At 43.6% G+C, this 24,194-nt stretch overlaps 1 protein-coding gene across 1 annotated transcript in view; it reads left to right on the forward strand.

The window, feature by feature from the left end:
* The window catches only part of BAIAP3 (BAI1 associated protein 3), a 164,128-nt gene that overhangs the window by 114,911 nt on the left and 25,023 nt on the right, over nucleotides 1-24,194 (forward strand). The window contains exons 22-26 of the mRNA XM_044304069.1: nucleotides 4,873-5,016; nucleotides 6,001-6,096; nucleotides 8,193-8,408; nucleotides 9,760-9,828; nucleotides 12,078-12,157. Of these exons, the coding sequence (XP_044160004.1) occupies nucleotides 4,873-5,016; nucleotides 6,001-6,096; nucleotides 8,193-8,408; nucleotides 9,760-9,828; nucleotides 12,078-12,157 (605 nt within the window). The remainder of the gene's footprint in view (nucleotides 1-4,872; nucleotides 5,017-6,000; nucleotides 6,097-8,192; nucleotides 8,409-9,759; nucleotides 9,829-12,077; nucleotides 12,158-24,194) is intronic.

Below are 24,194 nucleotides of genomic sequence, written 5' to 3' on the forward strand. Positions count from 1 at the left end.
ACTTGAACTGTATGTAAAGCCAGATGTAAAAGTGACACCCACCAGGAGGAGGTACCAGAAATGTGCAGGCAACACAGAAGGTTTCTTGCTGAAATATCTTTCTATCAGGCACATTCAACAACAGTCACGTATCTGGGGCTGACATTTTCCAGTGCCATATTATTCAGAAGTGTACACACCTTGTACCTATCCAAACTACTCCACTAGGGGGCCCATTTCCCTGACCTTTCCACACTAAGGAGCCTCAGGGACTGCCTGCTCCTGACTAAATCCAGCTGCAATGGTCACCACCGCACGTCCATGTTTCATAAAACGTAACACATTTCAAACATAACATAATAGGGGTCATTTACTAAAGACAGATGTTTAACATGACTGGTCTTAGTAAAAACCCCTTTGAGGAAGTTCTGGCAACTTCTTTTAATACATTTGTCGCATTTTCTGCTGTCCATGCCCGAGAACAGGAAGTCTACTCCAGCCAGGAGCTGGAGTAGATTTTTGGTGTAATGTGCACCAGTTTTCGGTGTAATGTGCACCCAGAAAAATTCATACCTAACCCATTGCATGACCCCACTCTCAGAGGCTTTGAAGCTGGTAGTCTGGAAGCTGTACACCTAGACCTGTGATCCTTACAAGTGTAATACTCATGGCTCAGTGGTTAGCACTGTTCCTGCGCAGCGCTGTGGTCCTGCATGGAGTTTGTATGGTCTCTGCGTGTTGGAGTTTCCTCTGGGAGTCTCAGAGATTGAACAAGCTATAATCAGCTATTTACAAGACTGGTTTGAATATAAAATGGATTTGGTCTTAAACTGAGAATTTTTTTAAAACTGATGTGTTGGAGGGATCACATTTTTAGGTCCAACGTTCATTGCAGATAAATTTCATAACATATCTTTACAGTGGTTGTGCAGCAGGCCGGTCCGGTGCCCGGGGTATCTTCTACAGGTGTTATAAGAGTTTTTAGAGTTCTGCCATGACATCAGTTGTCTTTCAGCAACGAGCGAATAAATCCCCCTATGTAGAAGGTAATGGTGGGACCCAGGTGTAGGAATGCCGGAGGGGTGTAAGAGTTGCCCCTAGTGTCCCTTTAGGTGCGGCTTTTGCACTTGTCACGGTGCTCCTACCTGGATATCTGGAACCCCAAGCGTGGTCGTCTGAAGCAGTGATGAAAGGGTTAACAGTTGAGGGATTTGCAGACTGCTATTGAAGTAGTTAACAGCTTTACTTGAATAAACTTGCACCACAGGAACAATCTTCCAAACTTTATCTTGGTTATCAACAGATTTTGGATTAACTTTTGGCTGGCAAACGCAATCAGCTCTGCTACATCTAAACTCATTCAGCTCTGCTAAACTAGCTGCAACTTAGCTTTCTGTAGTCTGACTCTTTCTTTATCTTTATCCATGTCTTTGTCTTTATTCAGGGAATCCTTACTCCTGACTTTGGAGGCTTTTCTACTCTTTTGTCTTGCTCCAGCAGAGCAGATAGTGCTCTGCTGGCCTAGGCAGGGCTCTCCCAGCAGGGACGAGCTCCCTACAGCACAACCTCCCTTGGAGAGGGGGTAGGCCAGACAGACCTTCACTAACTAAACTAAAAACTCCTCCCTCTCTAGAGAGGGCTGGAATGGACAAAAAGGGTCCATTCCAGGCAAACTAGCTCTGCAAATATTGCCGCCATCTGCTGATAAACCAGGTACATTACATATAATACAACAGTTGCATGAAAATGAATACACATTTTTGCAGGATATGGAATAAATACATAAGATGACACAAGATGACATTGGGTCAACCATAAGAGATAGTGATGGGGCAAACAGAGTAGTAATGCCCCCTAGCGGGGCGTTACATTTGGAAATCTGTTTTTCTGATACAGATCAACTTCAAAAACATAGGCTTAAAGGGGTTCTCTGGCCATTTCACCTAAACCACTTCACATCCGCGCCATAGGATATAAACGTCCTATGGGTGGATGTTTATCTCTGAATGGACATTCTGTAACGTCTGCTCAGAGATGGCAGCTGCATGCTAATCGTGCAGCTGCCGAGCGGGGGACACCTGGGAACTGTCCCTGCCTTCTAAATTGCTGTATACACAGCGCTCAGTGAGCGCTGTGTATACAGATCAGGAAGCGCTATGCGAGAGTGCAGGAGCTGTCGGGTCTTCTACAGACCTCGATCAGCCCTGCACTGAGGCTGTACAGCGTTGTATTCTGCTGTACAGCCTCCCTGGGGCAACTATGTCAGCCCCAGTTACAGGAGAAATCAATGGTGAAACAAAAAAAAAGTGAAGGTAAATGTCCCCTAGAGGTCTTGTATGACCTTATGGGGGACGAAAAGTGTAAAATAAAAAAAATAAAAAACAATAAAGTGTTTAAAAAAAAGGGTTTCACATGTAAAAAAAAAAAATCCCAATTAAGTACCAGAATAAAAAAATAAAAACTGTGTCAAAAAAGCAATTTTTGTCAACTTATATCACAAGAAGTGCAACTCCAAGTGATCAAAAAGGCATATGTCCCACAAAATGGTACCAATAAAACCGTCACCTCATCCCACAAAAAATAAAACCTTACCTAAGACAATCGGTTGAAAAATAAAAAAAATATGACTCTCAAACAATGGAGACACTAAAATATGTTTTTTTTCTTCAAAACTGCTATTATTGTGTTAAAGTGAAATAATAAAAAAATTTGGACATATTAGGTATCGCCGCATCTGTACAAACCAGCTCTATAAAAATATCACATGACCTAACTGTTCAGGTGAATATCATTTAAAAAAAAACTGCCCCCAAAAATTTTTGGGGTCACCTAACATCACATAGAGTGCAACACCAAGCTATCAAAAAGGCGTATGCCCCCCAAAATAGTAGCCATCACTGCATCCTGCAAAAAATGAGGTCCTAACTAAAACAATCGGTCAAAAAATAAAAAAGCTATAGCTCTCAGACTATGGAGACACTAAAACATCATTTTTTTTTGTTTCAAAAATGCTATTATTGTGTATAACTTAAATAAATAAGAAAAAGTATACATATTAGGTAGTTCCACATCCGTAACGATCTGCTCTATAAAAATGTCACATGACCTAACCACTCAGGTGAACGCTGTAAAAATAAATAAAGAAAAACTGTGCTAAAACAACCAATTTTTCGGTCACCTTGCCCCATAAAGTAAAATAATGAATGATCAAAAAATCATATGTACCCAAAAACGGTACCAATAAAAACGTCTTCCTGCAAAAAACTAGCCCCTGCACCAGACGATCGGCAGACAAATAAAAAAAATATGACGTTCAGAAAATGCTTTATTATGTAAAACTGAAACAAACAAAGAAAGAAAGTAGACATATTTGATATCATTGCGATCGTAACTACTTTGTCTATAAAAATGGCACATATTCTAACCTGTCAGATGAATGTTGTAAACAAAATAAAATAAAAACAGTGCCAAAACAGCAATTTGTTTGTTACCTTGCCTCACAAAAAATTTAATATAGAGCAAAAAAAAAATTATAAAAATTAGATGTATATCTCCTAGTTTCCAAAATGGGGTCACTTTTTGGGAGTTTCTATTGTAAGGGTGCATCAGGGGGGCTTCAAATGGGACATGGCATCTAAAAACCAATTCAGGTAAATCTGCCTTCCAAAAACCATGCAGTGCTCATTTTCTTCTGCGCCCTGCCATGTGCCCTTACATCAGTTTACGACCACATGTGGGGTGTTTCTGTAAACCGCAGAATCAGGGTAATAAATATTGAGTTTTGTTTGGCTGGTAACCCTCGGTGTGTTAAAGAAAAAAATGGATTAAAATGAAAAATCTGCCAAAAAAGTGAAATTTAGAAATGTCATCTCCATTTTCCTTTAATTCTTGTAGAACACCTAAAGGGTTAACAAAGTTTGTAAAATCAGTTTTGAGTAACTTGAGGGGTGTATTTTCTAAAATTGGGTCATTTATGGGGCTTCCACTATGTAGGCCCCACAAAGTGACTTCAGACCTGAACTGGTCTTTAAACAGTGGGTTTTGGAAATTTTCTTACAAATTTTAAGAATTGCTTCTACAATTCTAAGCCTTCTAACGTCCTAAAGAAAAAAAAATGACATTTACAAAATGATGCCAACATAAAGTAGACATATGGGGAATGTTAAGTAATAAATATTTTATGAGGTATCACTTTCTGTTTTAAAAGCAGAGAGATAGAAATTTTGAAAATTGCGAATTTTTCAAATTTTTTTGTAAATTTGGATTATTTTAAAAATAAAGGTGAAATATATCGACTCAAATTTACCACTGTCATGAAGTACAATGTGTCACGAGAAAACTATCTCAGAATGGCTTGGAGAAGTAAAAGCGTTCCAAAGTTATTACCACATAAAGTGACACATGTCAGATTTGCAAAATTAGGCTCTGTCAGGAAGGGGAAAATGGCCCGGATGTGAAGTGGTTAATTAAAAAAAATATGAAAAAACTCCCCCTTTACCTCTCCACTTTATCCAACTGCTGTGTCAGAAAAAGTACACTGTATAACTGGCTGCCTGCAGCCACCACGAGGGGGAGCTCTGTGTATAGGAATTTAAACAGTTACCATAGCTATTAATGGAAGCTGTTAATAATCTGTTTGCACTGAGCTCCCCCTAGTGGTGACTGCCTGAAAATGCAGTGAATCTATGTTGGGAACAGGAGAATCTTTTCAGCTTTGGCCTCCCCATCCCATGGGGTACATAGCAGTAGCACGGTCTGCCTCCATGGGAGGTACGCCACTGACTTGGATCTCTCTTCACCATTCTTTTTTTTCTCTTACACATCACGTATTTGCTATAATTCACTGAAGTTGTTAATTCTCTGAATTTCTATCTATTCCTTTTATTCACACAGCTTGAGTATGTGGACTCTCTTTCTAAGCACAGCAGCTCAGCGGTAGATGTCACTATATGCTTCTCACAAATCCAAGAGTTTTGGGCACAGCTTTCCTGGCCGGACTCCTCTGAGGCCTTTGTCTTTTTAACTCAGATTTCTGATGTAAGTAAGGAAGCCACTGTACATAGCCAAGTAACAGAGGTGGAAAATATTTCTTCATCCCATGGGCTCTGAGGTTTTGTGTTTTTATTTTTTACTCCTTGGTTTCCCAGAGCCATAACTTTTTTAATTTTTCAGTTCACATAGCTGTATGAGGATTTTTTTTTTCGCACTTTCTAATAGCATATGTTGCATATCCTGTTGCAGGAAGCTGGGAAAAAATGTCAAATGGAGTGGAATTAGGGAAAAAATGCAATTCCACCACAGGCTCAGGCCTTTCACAGTGAATTAATAAATGGTTCCCCCGAACTGTGAGTGGGGGAGCCGTTCCAGGCCTGGAAGTGCAGCTCTTCCAGGTTTTTAACTCCCAGATGCCATTGTCACATTTGATCACAGCATCTGAGGGATTAAATGTCTGTGATTGTTGTTATTGCCGATCGCAGACATTAGTCCCGGGTATCTGCTGTTTAAAACAGTTGAGATTCGGTGGCTATGGCTGCCCTTGCACTTGCACTTTTTCCTTTTCCATGTTGACTCCTTTGGCAGTTAAAACGTAATAAAAAACCAAAGCTTTTATTTTTTTTATTTTTGGCTATAGTCACAAATTTAGAAGACTCTTAAATAGTCAATAGGTGTCTCCCCACTACATTAATAGCTGCTGCATATAGATTGTCACTTACATTTACTGCATGACCTACAGATTTGTATTTGACTTGTTTTTGAGCCCCCTTCTGGTACAGTATATCTTACACCTAGGTCTATTACATAATATTCAAAAGCAAGCTAAAAAATTAAAACTCTAAAAAATTCAAATGACCAAATTAAAAGTACAAAAAATATTCGCAAAATGTCAAGTCTCAAATTAACAGTTTAAAACCTAAAGATGTTAATTCCTTGTCTGCTTTTACATACAGTATAATTTTATTAGGTAATTACTAGAATGTTTTGTTACGCTAATAATATGTATTTGACCGTTTTATGTTTTAGGATATGTGCAAAGCAGCAATATATTATTCAGAAGCAATTAAACGTAAAGTTGATAAAAGTCACCAATCAGCAGGACATACTGTAGTTACAGAACAGGTAAGTCACAAATCCACTATAGGTATAACATGGGTTGTTTGACTTGAACAATCCCTTTTTAGAAGGGTCCCAGAAGCAGAAGCTGACTACCACATTGTTGGGAATGATGGCAATCAGATGTAATGTGTAGGGTAACAGGTGTTCAATTTACCTGAAGCCCTGCCACAGGTGAAATGTATGACTGAACGGTTCCTATTGAAATCAATGGGCTGTCTGTGTATGGCATGATATTGCTTGGCCCTCCAGAGCAAAAGACACTTTTTGTAAGCACCTGCTAGTAACTCAGAATCGGGTATCTGAAAATCAATCAACCCCTTCCATCAGAAAGGGGTATTTCTTTTACATTTTTGACCGTTTTTCATTTGAGCAGTACTATACCACTGAAAATGAAATACTAAATATTGTTCTTCTGTAGCAGTCAGCACAAATGATACGATAGGTAATACATTTTCAGCTTACTGCTGCTGTGAGGGGAAGATGTTATCGGAAGGGTAATCCTCATGATAATAGTAGGTATTATATGCCAGCTCTATTGTTCTCTTTATAGCCCTAGATAAAGATGCCCAAAGATGAACATTGCACTGATCAGTGTGATGCTCTGAGTCACTACAGGGGCTCTCTCTGGCCACAGTGATGGTCTCACTGAGTGAGTTAAGCAAGGCTGTTTGCTGTGCTAAAAGTCTAAACTAAGAGACAAGACAAAAAGGAGAATACATGGAGTGACTTCAAAAAACTACATCCAGAAAACCATCCACCCGTTTGTTTATTTTTTATAAAAAATAATTTTGAAAATGACAAATGTGAAAAAGTGATGGAATGTCCCTTTAAATAAGGCCATACAACAATCTATCACTGATGCTAATTTTTTTAAAATCCTCCTCATATTGTGGGGAACCACAGAAATTAAATGTAGTCCACAGATTCTATAGACTGCACTGATTTTAATCTTTTCCCTGTGGTCCTCTGAAGCCATGCTGGATACTGCTTTAGGTTCCTCGCAGGCTGGATACTGCTTTAGGCTCCTCACAGGCTGGATACTGCTTTAGGACCCTCACACACAGTTGTGTTTGTGGTCTGTGTTACATGGCTCCCAAGTATGGAAACCTCACAAATCAAGACAATTTTTGTTTGCTCCGGGAGGTACCACATGGCAACGCAGTGCTCCACATAACCCTGTACTAATAGGGGAAGCCCTGAACAAGGAACCCCATCTGTTACCTCTCATAAGACCAGTAACTTGGGTTAACTTTAAATTTATGGTCAGATCACTGGGGGGTCCAACTGTTGGTACCCCCAGCGATCCCAAGAGTTAACCCTCTGGATGGGGTGGTAGTGCGCATGTTGGACCATTACTTCATTCAGGGCCCTGTCTACGTCAGTTGTATCGTTGTTAATGGAGCTTGTAGACCAACATACGTACTGCCATTCAGACAGGGGATCTAGTGATCAGACAACCATCAATCTGTGGATAGGTGTAAAATCTGATTGCATGTTTCTTACTTAAAGGGTAACTGTCATGTTTTCATCAAAAAATCTATTTTAGCATATGTTACTGCTGCAGCAGCATTACGCATAAAGCAATCTTTAGTTTCTTCACATACCACTGTTTTCCTTGAGTTTTTCCCTTAGTTACAGCTGTTTAAACATTTACAATATGAGGACCTTCTTAAGATGGCTCCTCTGTCAGTTCTCTGAGGCCAAAACTGCTTTCCCCTCACTTCACATACACACTTGCTGTAGCCAGCAGCTCCCTGCCAGCCAATCAGATTGGAATAATAAGAGACACGCCTCCTCACTCTGAAGTCCTAATGCCGGCGTGCAGTGTGAAGGACCGCCCCTCTGTCTTCCCGTCTTCTTAGCCAGAGACAGACAAGCCATAGCAACTGTCTTTTAAGGGAGCGGTGGAAAGGGACAGAGGACATTAATGAAAGCTGCTATTATAAGGTAATTACAGATCTTTTGGCAATCATGGACAGACCAACTCAGGTATACATGCCTAGCTCTAATAAACTAGCAAATAAAATAAAAAAGACAGTTATACTTTCATGTCATCTTCAGCCATTTATCTTTTTTTTGTACTAATTTTCTTTGAGCAGCCCTGCATAATCCTGAATAACATCGAGCATGTGCGCAAGTTCATGGGCAATGTCCTGAAAAATCTAGATTGGAAGTCTATTGAGACAGCAGCAGAACAAACAAGTGGCAGTGAAGCGAAGCAGCAGGTGCAAAAGGCGTTGAGTACCCAGCTTCAGAATATTGATATAGACATGCAGAGGGAAGCCAAGAACATGATCTCGCAACTAACAGAAAGGGTAATGCAATTATTAGATTGAACCCCAACATTCTCCATTAACTGGTGTGTTCCAGATGCGGCCTCCCTTCTATACACTCGGGTTTTATTATCAGCTGCCATAATGGCGGTCTATCTGAAAATATGGACTCAGCATCCATAACTCTGCAGCTAAGGCTTGTGATTGTTCCATGTTGACCCAGACATGATGATCAAAAGAACATACAGCAGCCAACATCCTGATTCCACGATTGGAGTCACAGTTTGGCGTGTAACTCTGATTGGTTAACCTGGCAAAAAACTTTGGGCGACAGCATGGTCTGGATTTTGCCTTTGTAGCCTTAAAGGGTCTGAGATCAGACAGAATCTAGCCAAGGAGGGGAAGACCCAACAGTCACCTGTTATATCGACTACCATTTCAGCGCCACCCCTCTGGCTTTGTTTATTTGGCTGCAGTGATGATGTGCCAGTCTACACATATGATCGCTGCAGACAGTAACTGGCCTTAGCTGTGTACTGCTTTAGGCCCAGTGATTGGCTGCAGTGGTCATGTGTTTAGACAGGCTCATCATCACTGCAGCCAAGTAAACAAAGCCCATTCGGTAGCATCAATAAAAAAATAAAAAAAAAGGGGGAATCGGGAGCGCTAACTGATAAGTAGACCTTTATTAAAAATATAAATGCAAAAAACAAGCAGGGTAACGTGTTCCAAAGAGGGTCTTCCTTCTTCATCAAACCCATAGGTCTGATGGAAACCCCTTTCGAAATCATTACCCTGCTTGTTTTTTCTATTTCTTTTGTCAATAACAGTCCACTTTTATCAGTTAGCGCTCCCGATTCCCCTTTTTTATTTTTGTTTTATTGCCACTACCTTTCTGGACCTCAGCAGGAGGGAGCAGTATCTGTAGTGGACTGACTTTGCCTGCCCTAGATGCCTGCACTCAAGGATTTCCTCAGGCTAACAGCTTTTCACTGGGCCAGGGGTGTTAGTTATACCGCCCTCACACATTGTTGTGTCTGGCGCATTTTTCTTTTGCAACAATGGGAAATTTAACAGTTGAGTATTGGGTTTTTATTATTTTATGCAAAATCTCCCCTACATTGGCTAGACTTTATCCAGTTCCTGTGGGATAGGCCTGTAAGGGGGATTCACAATTATCCCATGACAGCAAATAAAGGTCGAAAGAAGGGTGCTAGATTTCAACCTGCCCAAACTTTTCTCCTAATTAGCAGGACATTTTAAGTCTGCTCAGAAACGCCCGTCATTTGCACCAGCCCCATCCCTATGAGATCCTTGTCCATGTCCATTATGTGTGCAAATCTTTACTGTATACTATGCTATATATGTATATATAATCCTGCTGTCTCTGCAGATGATCGGAGATATAAAGAAATATATACAGCACATAAGCTTATCACCGGATTCCATCCAGAATGATGAGGTGCGTACACGAGGAAAGCTCGCGTTCTCCATTTTACTGTTAAGTGCTAGAATGAAATCTCATAATTTTCAAAAGACCCAGTGGACCCGGGATCATCAACTTATAATTTAATTCAAATAGCCTAGTTGCCTAGACTAATAGACTCCCGTTTCTGGTCTGTTAAAACATAGCATTTATTTCATTTTATTTATAAAAATATATAATGGCGGGAGAACAAAGAATAGTTTAAAACTATAGGTGCGGTAGGACTCTGGTGGTTGAGATAAGGGTTGCTTCACCCTTATATACTACCTCCTAGCTTTCGCTCATCCCACGCTTGCTTTGTCAGCAGTGAGCTTACTTTATTTGTCTATTTGAACAAATGCTGGAGATACACTTAGTCCTTCATCCTAGATTATTGCATTTGCAATCTCTTTCTCTTAGGTAATTCTCAATCACTGGTGTTAAAGCACGATTGAGTCTGCAGTTACTCCGTGCTATAACACTCGGTCCCCACCGCTCCTAATCTAAAAACTAACACACGAGCTCCCCCAACATGTTTCACCACTAGATGTGGCTTCTTCAGGGGATGGAGCTACTGAAGAAGCCACATCTAGTGGTGAAACATGTTGGGGGAGCTCGTGTGTTAGTTTTTAGATTAGGAGCGGTGGGGACCGAGTGTTATAGCACGGAGTAACTGCAGACTCAATCGTGCTTTAACACCAGTGATTGAGAATTACCTAAGAGAAAGAGATTGCAAATGCAATAATCTAGGATGAAGGACTAAGTGTATCTCCAGCATTTGTTCAAATAGACAAATAAAGTAAGCTCACTGCTGACAAAGCAAGCGTGGGATGAGCGAAAGCTAGGAGGTAGTATATAAGGGTGAAGCAACCCTTATCTCAACCACCAGAGTCCTACCGCACCTATAGTTTTAAACTATTCTTTGTTCTCCCGCCATTATATATTTTTATAAATAAAATGAAATAAATGCTATGTTTTAACAGACCAGAAACGGGAGTCTATTAGTCTAGGCAACTAGGCAGAATGAAATCTCAAAGCTAAACCACTGATGAAAATGAAAACCTTCAAGTAACCGCACAACACTTTGGATGTGGGGGAATTTAATATGCCATTTGCAACAGCTTTGTAGCATACAAAATTCCCAAATTAGGGAGCAGTCCTACACGGATAATTTGCAACTTTTCTTGCCACTTGACACTGACGAAAATGGAAGGCAAAGCTGGGCAGAGTTTATCAGGAGTGAGCGTGGTCTCCATTGTATTAAAAGGGGTTGTGGCAAGTTTTGAAGTTATCCTCAGGTACCTGATTGGTGGGTTCCAACCGCTGGGACCCCAAACAATCCTAAGAACGAGAGTCCTGGTACCCTGATCTGTTGGAGCAGCAGGTCAAGCATGCAGTCTGCTGTTCTATTCATTCTCTATGGGATCGATGAAAATAGCCAAGCTCTGTACTCCTCTATCTCCGGCAGTCCCATAGATATTGATTAGAGCGGCAGGGCACAAGCTCGTCATGCGGCACCATCAGATCGGGGGAACCCTGTTCTCAGGATTGGTGGGGGTCCCAGCGGTTGGACACCCATTGATCGGTTAGTGTGTGAATAGGGGTTAATTTCAAAACTTGGCACAACTGCTTTTAATACAGTGGAAACCACGCTCACTCCTGATAAACCCTGCCCAGGTTTCCCTTCACTTTTCGACAGCTATGCCTGCTGTAGGCATAGATTTCAGCCCAGAATGCACCAGATTAATTAAGAAGTATGCACCTTATTTTAATTTGGCACTTTTTACTCCAACAAACAATTCAAGGATGTATATTCACTGAATATTTTAAGACTTTAATACATTTTCAAGCTTTTATTAAGTGGTGGCCAATCCTCGCAGGATGGGCCCAAGATAGGCCATCACGAGCTGATTGGCGAGCTTCTCACACCCAGCTCCCCCCCTGCTGATCGGCTAGTGATGGCCGATCCTGAGGATAGGCCACCACTTAGTAAAAGCTGGACACCCCTTTTAATACATCTCACGACTTCCCCCGTCTTCCAGCAGGCGATAAGTGCGTCCTGTGAGGAGCATTGTGCTGTATTTTTAGCCCCCTGTCAGTGCAATCACTATCATGTTTATGAAGATCTCCACAAATATGGAAATACTTACAGTGATAATCAGAATTCATTTATGGCTCATGCATTGGAACATTGGTAATTTATCTGTGATATTAATCACTGACATGCGTTGTGTAATCTGTTTCAGGCGGTGTCTCCACTAATGAAATATCTGGATGACAAGTTAATTATACTGAGTGAAACCTTGGTGAAGGAAAACTTGTACAGGTAGGAGCTGAGCGTCCACTGTGTCCTTTTCCTCAGTGCTGGCGGATGAAATGCACCAAACTGGAACCTTTAGTGCGAAAAGTCCAATAATCCACGGGAAATAACAATGTCATTATGTGGTATCCAATAAGGCACAATGTCATTTGTAATCCACATGAGGTAGTAATATAAAACATAAAGTAGCAGCAATGGTAATGAGAACCTTTTTAAGCAAAGGGGCTCCCAATTAACCTGAGAGGGGGGGGTGAATTGGTGCGCAGACTTGCTCAACTGGGAAGCATTTTCCTGTAACTTGGGGGAGTCCTAACGAGCATGGCTACCTGGGTGAGGGCAAAACGGGGCAACAAGACACACAAAACAGCCAACACGTCCTCACCTGTCAAGTGCAGTCCATGAAGTGGCTCCCATTAGTGCATGGTTCTCCTTTTCTTTAAGCAGGCTGGTGAAGAAGCTCCTTAACCGCATCCGGACCGCCTAATGCAGGATCGCGGTCCGGAGGCGGTCGATTCATTCCTCCTAGACGCATCCGTGCGTCCTCTCGCGAGACACGAGATTACGCGCACAGCCGGCCCGTGCATGCGCAGTTAACACATTATATTTATACACATACGGAACACATACGAAAATTCATCCGTATGTCTTCCGTTTCCGTTCCGTTTTTTGCGGAACCATCTATTGAAAATGTGTATGCCCAGCCCAATTTTATCTATGTAATTACTGTATACTGTATATGCCATACGGAAAAACGGAACGGAAAAACGGAACAGAAACGGAAACACAACGGAAACAAAAAACGGAACAACGGATCCGTGAAAAACGGACCGCAAAACACTGAAAAAGCTATACGGTCGTGTGCAGGCCTTAAATGGCTTCTGTGCTCCTCTGCTGGTCCTTTTCGTCGGTTGGTCCCAGCAGAGGAGCACAGATCACTGTGAGTTCACAAACACCACACATTTAGCCCCAGATCACCCCCCATCACCCCAATTAACCCCTTTATCACCCCTGTCAATCACTAGTGAAAGGGAAAAAAAGTGATAGTTTAGGCCCCTTTGTTAAGTAGTTAGCGTCGGTTAGTGCCCAGCCCACCCCACCGCACCGCAGTCACTGATTCGCTGATTAGCGTATCGCTAATCAGCATTGGTACTTTTATAGTATCTGTGAGTGATCAGAACTGATCACAGTCAGATCTATAATAGTATTAGTGTCACCTTAGCTCACCCTCTACCCAAAACGCAGTGTTTGTCCGATCAGGCCTGATCGGTCGCCCACACGTGCGTTCACCCACGCCCGCCCCGCCGCAGTGACAAATTTATTTTAATTTTTTTATCACTGCACAATCACTTTACAAGCGCTGCGGCGATAAAAAAATCTGTTTTGATATTTTTTATCAATCGCAGCGGCTTCTGGTACTTCGCTAGCCTCCCATTTGTAAGATAGGCTTGCTTTTTTTCTTGGGTAGTCTCAGGGAATACCCCCTAAATTTAGTTGACCAAATGGCAAGTAAGGGGTATTCTTCTGAAGAGGCCTACAGGCTTCTGACCCAGTCGGATGAGGAATGGGAACCCTCATCTGACAAATCCAGCGGGTCAGAATACGAACCCGTAGAAAGCAGTGGCAGTCTGACCCAAAGTTCGGACGATGAGGTTGAGGTCCCTGATACCACCAGGCGTACCCGGCCCCGTGTTGCTAGACCACAGGTTGCGCAGGATCCGCTTCAAGGGCAGCAGAGTGGGGCTGGCACTGTCAGATTACGTGGTGAGGCATACACCAGCAGCGCAGCCCATCCTGGACCTAGTACCAACACTGCCGTACAACATGGTGAAGTGGCGAGCACCAGAAGGGCAGTTGAAGCTGGTACGGTGGCACGTGCAGTAGTTCCCCCGTCGCAGCCACCGCACAGACAGGCCCATAGAGCCCCTACAGTCCCTGAGGTGCTGGCAAATCCTGATTGGCAGCCCCCAACTTCAGCCGCACCAGTAGTTCCCCCTTTCACCGCCCAGTCTGGAGTTCAGGTTGAGACGGCTCAGATCGGATTGGCACTGGGGTTTTTTGAGCTGTTCATGACTGCGGAGCTCTTGGACTTAGTCGTGGCAGAAACAAATCGGTATGCCACTCAATTTATAGCCGCCAACCCGGGAAGCTTTTATGCCCAGTCTTTCCGGTGGAAACCCGTCCAAGTTTCCGAATTTAAAACTTTTCTGGGCCTCCTCCTCAACATGGGCCTGACAAAAAAGCATGAATTGCGGTCATATTGGTCCACGAACCCAATTCATCACATGCCCATGTTCTCTGCTGCCATGTCCAGGACACGATTTGAGACCATCCTGCGTTTCCTGCACTTTAGTGACAACAGCACCTCTCGCCCCAGAGGCCACCCAGCTTTTGACCGGCTCCACAAAATTCGGCCCCTCATAGACCACCTTAACACCAAATTTGCAGATTTGTATACCCCTGAGCAAAACATCTGCATAGACGAGTCCCTTATACATTTTACCAGGCGCCTTGGCTTCAAACAATACATCCCAAGCAAGCGCGCCCGGTATGGGGTCAAATTGTATAAGCTCTGTGAAAGGGCCACAGGCTATACGCACAAATTTCGTGTCTATAAGGGTAAAGATCAGACCCTGGAGCCGGTCGGTTGCCCTGACTGCCTGGAGAGGTTTGTCCTATAAAGGTAAAAAAAATCAAAACAAAAAAAAAGCACCGGTAAGCAAAAAAGTTTATGTTCTGTTCCAAAAGTTCAAAGAAAGTTTATAAAAGTTAATGTTCTGTTCAAATGTTTTTATAAAGTTAATGTTAACCTGTCCACAGATTATGGGAATCCAGGTGGGAGACTTTTCTCACATAATCGGTCTCTACGCCGATGATGTAATCCTCACTCTGACAGAACCTGAAAACTCTTTAGTTGCCCTGTCCCGCATACTTACCTCCGACTCACAATGTTCCTAATACAAATGAAATGAAAAGAAAACCAAGGTCTTAGATTTTCATGTCCCAGGAGACATTAGAGGGCGTCTTCAGCAGATGTACTCTTTCCAATGGGTTGATCAGTCCATTGCTTACCTAGGTGTGGAGCTAGCTCGCTCTGTAGCGGAGACCATGCCCATTAATTTGTGTAATCTAAGAGCAGAACTGAAAAGGGATTACGCCAAAATGTTACAATCTCATCTGTCTTGGATTGCTTGCATTAATGCTGCTAAAAAGCTATCTCTCTCTAAAATGCTGTACTGTCTTAGAAGCCTTCCCATTCACATACCTAAGGTTCTGTTTGCACGGTTTCAACAAGATTTAATGAACTTCATATGGGGTAATAAACGCCCCAGAATATGTAAGTCAGCGCTGCATCCCCCAATAAGATGTGGAGGACTAGGTGTTCCTGATCTTTATAAATATTATCTAGCTAACTTGGCAGAAAAGGAGCTGGAATGGTGGTCCCCGTCCTCTCCGCAACGATGGCTTCAAATTGAGGAGACCTATGTCAGACGTCGGTTCCTGCTAGCTATACTCGCAGCCAGTGGCGTAGCTAAAGGCTCATGGGCCCTGGTTCAGGAGTTTAGCTTGGGCCCCCCATCCCTCATTGCTTTGTGGCCAGGGGCAGGGAAGTACAATGCCTTCCTGCTGCCTGAGGCAAAAATCTAAACTGCACCCCCCACCATGCCAAATTATTGACCTAACACCTTCCCTCCAGCCAGAGGTGTAACTTGACCAGCATGCACCTTCTAGAAAACAGGTGTCTTCTAATGTGGTACAAGGGTCTTTGGGGCCCCTCAGGCTCCTGGGCCCGGTAGCGACTGCTACCTCTGCACCCCCTATAGCTACACCCCTGCTCGCAGCTTACAGTCTGAAGCGTTTTCAACACAATTTACCCTTGTTAACCATGCACGCCACAATGTTTATCTGGGCTCACCTTATAGATTCCATCAAACTCTTCTGTGTTCCAATGGATAAACTTCCTATTTGTCACGACCCTTGGTCATGGTCGTGACTCCTTGGGAGCCGCATGCAGTTGCCCGCGGTTTGGTGTTGTGTCAACCGCAGCTGGGGGCACTTAGTGGTTTGCCTCAGGTGCGGTTGCCGCAGACAACAGGCATGCATGCGGTTGCCCTTGGCAACGTGTGTTTGTGTGCACTTCCTTTGTCTGTTTGTTGTGCACGAGGTCATGTTTGTATGCACTTAGACACCTCCCTTCACTTGCGGTTGTCCGCGGAAACGTCTGGTGTTGTGTGCATGTGGTGGCAGTGTCTCGGCCTGCTGGCTGTTCTTCAGTACACGGTTGCCACGCATGCCGTTGCCGGCGGTAACAGGTGAGTGTGTTTGTGTGCTTTTCCCTTTGTGTGGCTTCACTACCCTGGCTGGTGTAGGAAGGGTTAACTCCCTTCTTTCTGTGTGAACCCTGGGTGTGTCTGACTGTTGGGTGTGGCTTCTTGGCCCTATAAAGCCTCAGTGGAAGCCAGTAGTCAGAGAGGGTACTTCAGCCATGCTTGCTGGAGACATCCTCCTGGTTATTTAACAACTGCCAGTGGGGGCCACCCTTCTGGTCATAAAACTATGTTACACGGTGTTATGAAGGTGTGTGTGGGGTTTCCTTATTATTGCAACTTATGGTCCTGGGTTCCTGTGTGATGTCTGGTGTGTGCTGTGTTCGTTTGTGTTCTGAACAGCAGCACTTGCACATGGGTTCCAGGTTTTGTTGTCTATGGCAGGTGAGTGTTGTGTTGGTTGCATTTGCCTGTCGCTGCCATAAGTTGTTTCTGTTCCCCTTGTAGCTTGGCCACTTTAGACTACTGTTTCTCCGTATCCAGGAGGAACGGGCTGTCTACCCAGCTCCTAGCTCAGGGAACGACGGAGGGTCAGTAGGGATCCGAGGTTCCTGAGTATGGGCCCTCCTACCTTTAAGGGCGGCCCATGCACCTAGGAGGTGACCTGCTCCCTAATTCTGTGGTTCTGGCCAAGTAGCAACCTTACCATCACCTGGCACCGCACGGCTGAGGGTTTTCCCCATCCTCAGCCGTGACACTATTGTTGCGCTCGAATATCATATCCCAAACGTTTCCCTGGCAGTCTGGGTGGCCCGGGGAAATTAGCGTCATGGATGTCTATACGATAGATCTTCGCCACTAGACTTAGCTTTTTTGCACAACAAGTACCTACTCCCAAATAATCTGTTTTACCAGTTTCTTCAGATAAGGCACCTGTTGGGTACTCTACCGCTGCTGCAGCACTGTCAGGAAAACAATCCTTACCTTGTCTTCTTTGCCAACCACAAGTCCCCAAGACCTAAGCTATCTTCCCTTTATGCTAGTATTTTACCCTGTGTAACTGAGAGTAAACAGCCATTCATGCTGAGATGGGAACCAGAGTTGGGTAGGGCGTTCTCTATGTGTCAATGGAGGGAGGCTCTTTATTGGTCCTTCAAAAGCTCCAAATGTATCAATCACGTGGAACAGGCGAGAAAGATCCAGTTAAGATGGCACCTAACCCCTAATAGATTGGCACATTTGGTTCCCATTTATTCCCCTCTTTGCTGGAGAGGATGCGGGGAAATTAGGACCCCACTCCATATGTGGTGGGCCTGCCCATTGGTTATAGCCTTTTGGTCTGATATAAGGGATACTATTAAAGAAGTCACAGCAGTCAATCTTTCCCTCTCTCCTGAGCTCTCAATTCTGGGTTTAGGACTATCAGAAGTCCCTTCTGAATTTCGTTGGTCGGTTGCCCATATACTGTACGCTGCTCGTAACATTATTGCCCGTCAGTAGAAGCTGGCACAATCTCCTTCGTTAATTGAAGTCATGCAATCAGCTAACACACATATGCACTGTGAAATGATCTTTGCGCCCACTTTACGCTCCAGAATTCGTGCTCATAATCATTGGGTTCCCTGGTTATCCAGCCGCTTCGCTACGGCTCTGCCTGACTGTCTAATGTGACCTGTACCGTGTATTTCTTTGTATCTAATGAGATTAGTTTAGATGGTTTCAAGTTGCACCAGCGCCAACTAGCACACGCACCTTGCTGTACCATCTCCTTGGTATTCTGCCTCTATTGTTATGCACTCTGATGGATGATATTTGTTATATGATATGTGTTGTATGATATATGTTATATGATATCTGCTTAAGGACATTCTATCCTGCTACCTTGCTGTTATTTTTCTTGTTGAAATGTTAATAATAATGTATTGAACATTATAAATTGTAATTTATTGAGCTAAACCTCTGTTCTTTCTGACCTTAGGAGTCCAGTGGGCGGTCTCCCTCAATGATTGACAACCTTCCCTCTATTAGTTTACATGGTCATTGAGTAGGACCACCCACTGGACTCCCAAGGTCAGAAAGAGCAGAGGTTTAGATCAATAAATTACAATTTATAAAGAACTTCCCCCCACGAAACTATATATCAATCTGCTCAGCTCCTCCCGCTCTATAAAATGCTGCTGTCACACTACTCTGCATTTTCATGACACATTCCCTCTCAATAAGACATGCCTTGCTGATGTGCTTTATTAGGGCACGGAGGGGGAATCTTCACTTGAGATCCCCCTCTCTTAGCCAGAACAGTCAGCCTGGCCATGTTTTCCATTAGCTGTTAGTCTGAATGGGTGCAATGTGATACGACATTGTGGGGCTGGTATAGGGTTGCCATGGTAACAACAAAAAACCTTAAAAGTGAAGCCCCTTCTTTGGAACCACTTTATAGAGTAATTTGGAGAACAGCATAAAGAGAAATCCTGTAATATAATGTTAAAGCAGTTTTCCGGGACTTTTATACTGATGACCTATACTCTGGATAGATCATCAGTATCTGATCGGTGGGGGTCCAACTCCCGGAACCCCCAGCAATCAGCTGTTTGAGAAGATACCGTCACTTGCAGTAATGCCGTAGCCTTCTCTCAGCTCACCAAGCACATCGGCGTACATGATATACCGATTGTGCTTGGTATCACAGCTCAACGCCATTCACTTTAATAAGGCTACGTGACCGAGGAACGTGACATCACATGGCCTAGGGTAAACTGAGAGAAGGCTGCAGCACTACTGCAAGCACCAGTGACTTCTCCTGGGTGTCGGACTGCCACGATTAGATACCGATGACCTATCCAGAGCATAGAAAAGTCCTGGAAAAACCCTTTAATGTCAGTGTCACCGCTACAAACCTACTAAAATAGCAATAATACTTTTAAAGGTTCACTGAGTTTTACTCAAACTTGATATGTCATAGAGACATATTGAAAATTCTGAATGGTTGAGGTCTGGGTGCTGAGACCCCCAGCGATCGCTAGAACACGGAGAGAATCGCTCACATATCGCACTCTTTGTCCTCACTGCAGTAGACAGGCTCAATAGAAAGTCTATGCCCCGTCCCGAGAAACTGCGCAATATACAAGCACCTGTCCTCCTTCTAGAGATCGTAGGAGTCTCAGCCCTCAGATTCTCCACTGATCAAAACTCTTTTGAAAACACATTGACTCTTTAATAAGAAAACATTTTATCCCCTTTTCATCCCTACTTGTAGCACTGTCTTAAAGGCTCTGTACACTTTCGTGGGCTATTGTTTTTTATCATTATTGCCTTGTACTCAATTTGAGCTAAAAATCTTTTTTTCAGTTGGTCTTAATAAAAAATTTTGAACCACTGTCTTTGTGCAGCCTTGAGTTTCTCTAGTAGCAGGATCTGAATCTTCACTCTGTTCCGTCAGGCAGCTCAGCTGACGGCTCCTGATCGCTGACCTCCTAAACATTTATTACAGCTCAATTCTTATCTTACTGATAAGAATGTGACTTAAATAAGTGTTTATGACCTCTTAGTAATTTAGAGATAAGGGTTATCAGATGACCCAAAGTTAAAGTAAAAAAATAGATTTACACAGCTAGAAAAACAGTTAACCCTTTGTGACAGAATATATAGAGACTGATTGAAAAAATTATTTTTAGCCCAAAATGAGTAAAATGCAATCATAAAAAATTGGCCCCAAAGGTGTACATAGCCTTTAACAACTAATATATTTTTTAATAGTATAGTATACTTCATGTTATATATTAAAAACTTTACATATTTTCCGAAAAAATGGTGTAAATAAGGCTACTTTCACACTTGCGTTCGGGGCTCCGCTTGTGAGTTCCGTTTGAAGGCTCTCACAAGTGGCCCCGAACGGATCCGTCCAGCCCTAATGCATTCTGAGTGGATACGGATCCGCTCAGAATGCATCAGTCTGGTGTTCTGGTTCTGACAAAGCTGCCAGTTCAGTTGATGTACTGCTCCAAATTAATTAATTAAGATACGTGCACGGAGAGATCAGACAGACAACTCACTACATGGAGTTAATCAGTATCTCTGGTTTATTTCTGAGAAAACAGACAATACATAGTTTTCACGAGAGGAGGGAGTGAGGGGGGTGAAAGATAAAGTATATATTTTCTATTGGCTATGAACTCTCTACTTTTCTGTAACCTTGACGGCCAGAGGAAATTCCTCCTCACTCCCCCACTTGTTCCTGGGTGAAACCGTTACTTCTTTCTTTCTTTGTAACTGCTTGCTTGAGCTGAACGGAAACCACAAAGAAACACATGATAAAAACACAAAGTAAGATTCTAGTTTATAGGTGTAGGCTGAATGTCTGGCCGCCATCTTAGCTCAACAAGCAAGTATCCATTTTGTATCAATAGTCCATAACAGTCCCCCCTTGGAGACTTGATTGTAGACTTTCCCTTCGCCTAGCGAATCCCCTGGGCATACCATTCGTATCCTCTTCACCCGCAGTGGCGACAACCTACCCCTTATAGGTAGGCTCCCGGTTGCTCGGACTTGTGGTAATACCCTGGGATTCATCTCACCCTATCTCAGCCAGGCATCATTGTGAGGAGGGGGAGCTGTGTTGAACGATGTTTCCTTCTGTCCTTCTTCATCATAGAGGAGCATAATAGGTCGTTCATCAGTTTTCTTCATTCTTTTTGAAAAGCGGGTCACACAAATAAGAACGAGCTTAATCACTACATATATCACCAATATTTTTAGGGCTACCTGCAATATTACTTGGACAATTCCCATGAGCCAACCCCCAATACCTTTGAACCAGTTATTGGGGTTAAGGGAAGAGAAGGTATCAGACCACCATGTATCTTTACCAGCTTTATGTGCGTCCAGCCATTTATCTCTTAAATCCGCCATTTCCTCTATACCCACCTTAACTTGCAAATTACCCTGCGGGTCTATGTAATGGCAACAAGAGGGTCCCACAACCTGGCACATACCTCCATCTTTAGCTGTAACATAATCTAGAACTAATGTGTGTTGGTTGGTGACAATGATTAACTGGTTTTGCACAATGTTTGAGGTATTCAAAAGTCTCATCACTCCCCATATTTGGTCATCCAGGTAGTCTGTTGCTACTACCAGATGATCCCACATCTGCGCTATCATGGGATATATGAAGATGGAACTAACAATCTTGTTGGTAATGCTCATCTCTACTACATGTGGCTTGCCATTTGGTCTGGGTGTGTTATCTTTGGCCCTACGATACAAGGTGTGCTTAGGTACTGCATTTATGTCAATTTGAGAGTGTGGTACTATAAAGGTGGCAGGAGTAAGCCTGGCGATGGTGCACAGTCCTGTGACATTCTGGGATAACCATTTGTATGCTTTGTGTCCACGAACTAAGTATATATCTTCTGGAACTGCTACTGCTGTGCCATTGAATAATCGGGTAATTAGTTTGGCTAATTGTGTCCCTTTCGCCAACTCATATCCTTTTGACTGACTTTCGGTGTCGTTAGCTAATATACCTGTCCGGAGATCCTGTACAGTACGGTTGTTACAGGGCAGATCCTTTCCGTTCTCAGCATCTACACCAATACACTGCACGTGGCTGTCTGTTTTTGAATCATTGCAACCTGAGTGTATGTGTGGACTAAATGTCATACCTTTGGTTTGTACTTGGAGACAATAACAGTGTGTCCAGCTAGGAAAACATGTGACATTAGCCCAGTGTCCCTCTTGCCAAGGAGTAGAGCTATAATCTACCGAGGGTCCTGATCTGTTTATGGGGCATCTGCCCACCCTGCAACAGGTAAGGCTACTTCCTTGTCCTTGTTTGTACTGGATTTAACTTGGTGTATACTAGTGAGAAAGATGGTAGAATTAGACAGGTCAATCAGTTCAGAAAGTTCCAAGGGAATTGCAAAATAAGGCATACTGGTTGAACTCACGGGACTGTGGGTACAGATCCAACAATCTCTGAGTGTCTCAACCCCATGACTAGAATTTGATGGTGCCGTGTCAGTGAATTGTCCCATTCATCACCCAGTGGTGTGAACACTGCAGATATGCCCACTGTCAAAGTCATGATCAGTATGTGAATCCTCATGGCTTATTGTTCCAGGGTCGTCGGGACAGCCTTTACTCTTTTACAATGTGAGGCGTGGATCCAGGTAGGCCTCCATCGAGTTTCACAGAGTTCGGGGTAGTCAGCAACACCTGGTACGGCCCCTCGTATCGTGGTTCGAGGGTGTTTCTGACGTGTTTCTTGACCACCACCCACTCTCCAGGTTTGAGAGTGTGTATTCCCTCTAGGGAGTCAGGATCTGGAATGGAAGAGAAAACTTGTGCACATATGTTAGACAATTGTTTACTCAGGGCAATCACATATTTAGCAACAGATTCATAATGCATTTGCAATTGCTGTGGGAAGTACTGTCCCATCCTAGGCCGTGTCCTAAACAAAATTTGGTGTGGAGGCCTAGGGGTGTGTCTAACTGAAAATAGTGCTATTGGCAGGCATTGTACCCAACTGAGCCCTGTCTCCCCAGTCATTTTCAGCATCTTGGACTTCAGTACCCCGTTCAGTCGTTTGACTTTGTCGCCTGCTTTGGGGTCTGTAGGGTGTGTGATAGGCTAAGTGTGACCCTACCATCTTCCAGACTTCTTGGGTTAATCTAGCAGTGAATGCTGGGCCCTGATCACTCTCAATGACCTCAGGTACTCCGAACCTACAGACAAGCTCCTGCATCAGTTTTTTTGCAGTAGTGGTTGCTGTCTGGTTTCGGACGGGGTAGGCTTCTGGCCACCCAGAGAACAAGTCTATCACTACTAGCACATATTGAAACCCTTGGCACATTGGCATCTGGATGTGGTCAATTTGAATCCGTTGGAACGGGTACTGGGCTTTGGGGAGACATTTGGTTGGTGTAGGCTCAGGTCTTCCCGGGTTGCACTGCGCACAGATGAGGCAAGACTGAGTATGCCTCACCAGGACAGGGGTTATCCCTGGGGCCATTGTCTATTAGTTCTTTCATGATGGTCTTAGATTGGTGGGTGGGCCCATGAGCTATTGAAGCTATCAGAGGATAGAGAGCTTTGGGCAGAGATGCTCTCCTTCCTTGGGTCCACAGTCCAGATTCTTTCTCTTCTTGGGCTGACTCTTTTAGCCAATCCAATTTTTCTTGTGGCGTGGCCTGTTTCTGTATTTGTTTCAGGAGGTCCCATGTGATTTCTTCTTGTTCCAGGTCTTCCTGTGTTATCATAATCTGGTCTGACTGGACTCTTTCCTCTTTCACTGCTGCTTCCTTGGCCGCTTGATCAGCTAGGGCCTTTCCTCTGGCTTCAGAGGTGTCAGCTCGAGTGTGCCTGTAGATCAATAAAATCTTCAGAATTCTCCAGTATACTCCCCCCTTGGAAGAGGAAGGAGTGCAGCAGGATTGAGGATGTGGCATCTCTGAATGGTGACATTATCTGGCAGAAGCAAACTACACTGAAGCCGGAGGTGGCGCTGTGCAGTGAGGTGTTTAGGTTGAGTCTGCTGGAGGATGGCAGAAATGTCAAGGGGAGCCAGAATAGTGAGGGGATGACCCAGCACAACGTCAGATGTGACGTTTAGAAGAGAGCTGGCAGCATGGATAGCTCTGACACAGGAAGGGGCTTCTCTGGCTACTGGGTCCAGTCTCTTTGTATGGTAGGACTTTGGGGTCCTTCAGGGTCACAGTGACTGGTGGGACATTGAGGTATCCAATATCCTGGGGTCCTCTGGCCCAGAGAGTATT

This window comes from Bufo gargarizans, chromosome 8, assembly GCF_014858855.1.
Source record: "Bufo gargarizans isolate SCDJY-AF-19 chromosome 8, ASM1485885v1, whole genome shotgun sequence".
Lineage (NCBI taxonomy): Eukaryota > Metazoa > Chordata > Amphibia > Anura > Bufonidae > Bufo > Bufo gargarizans.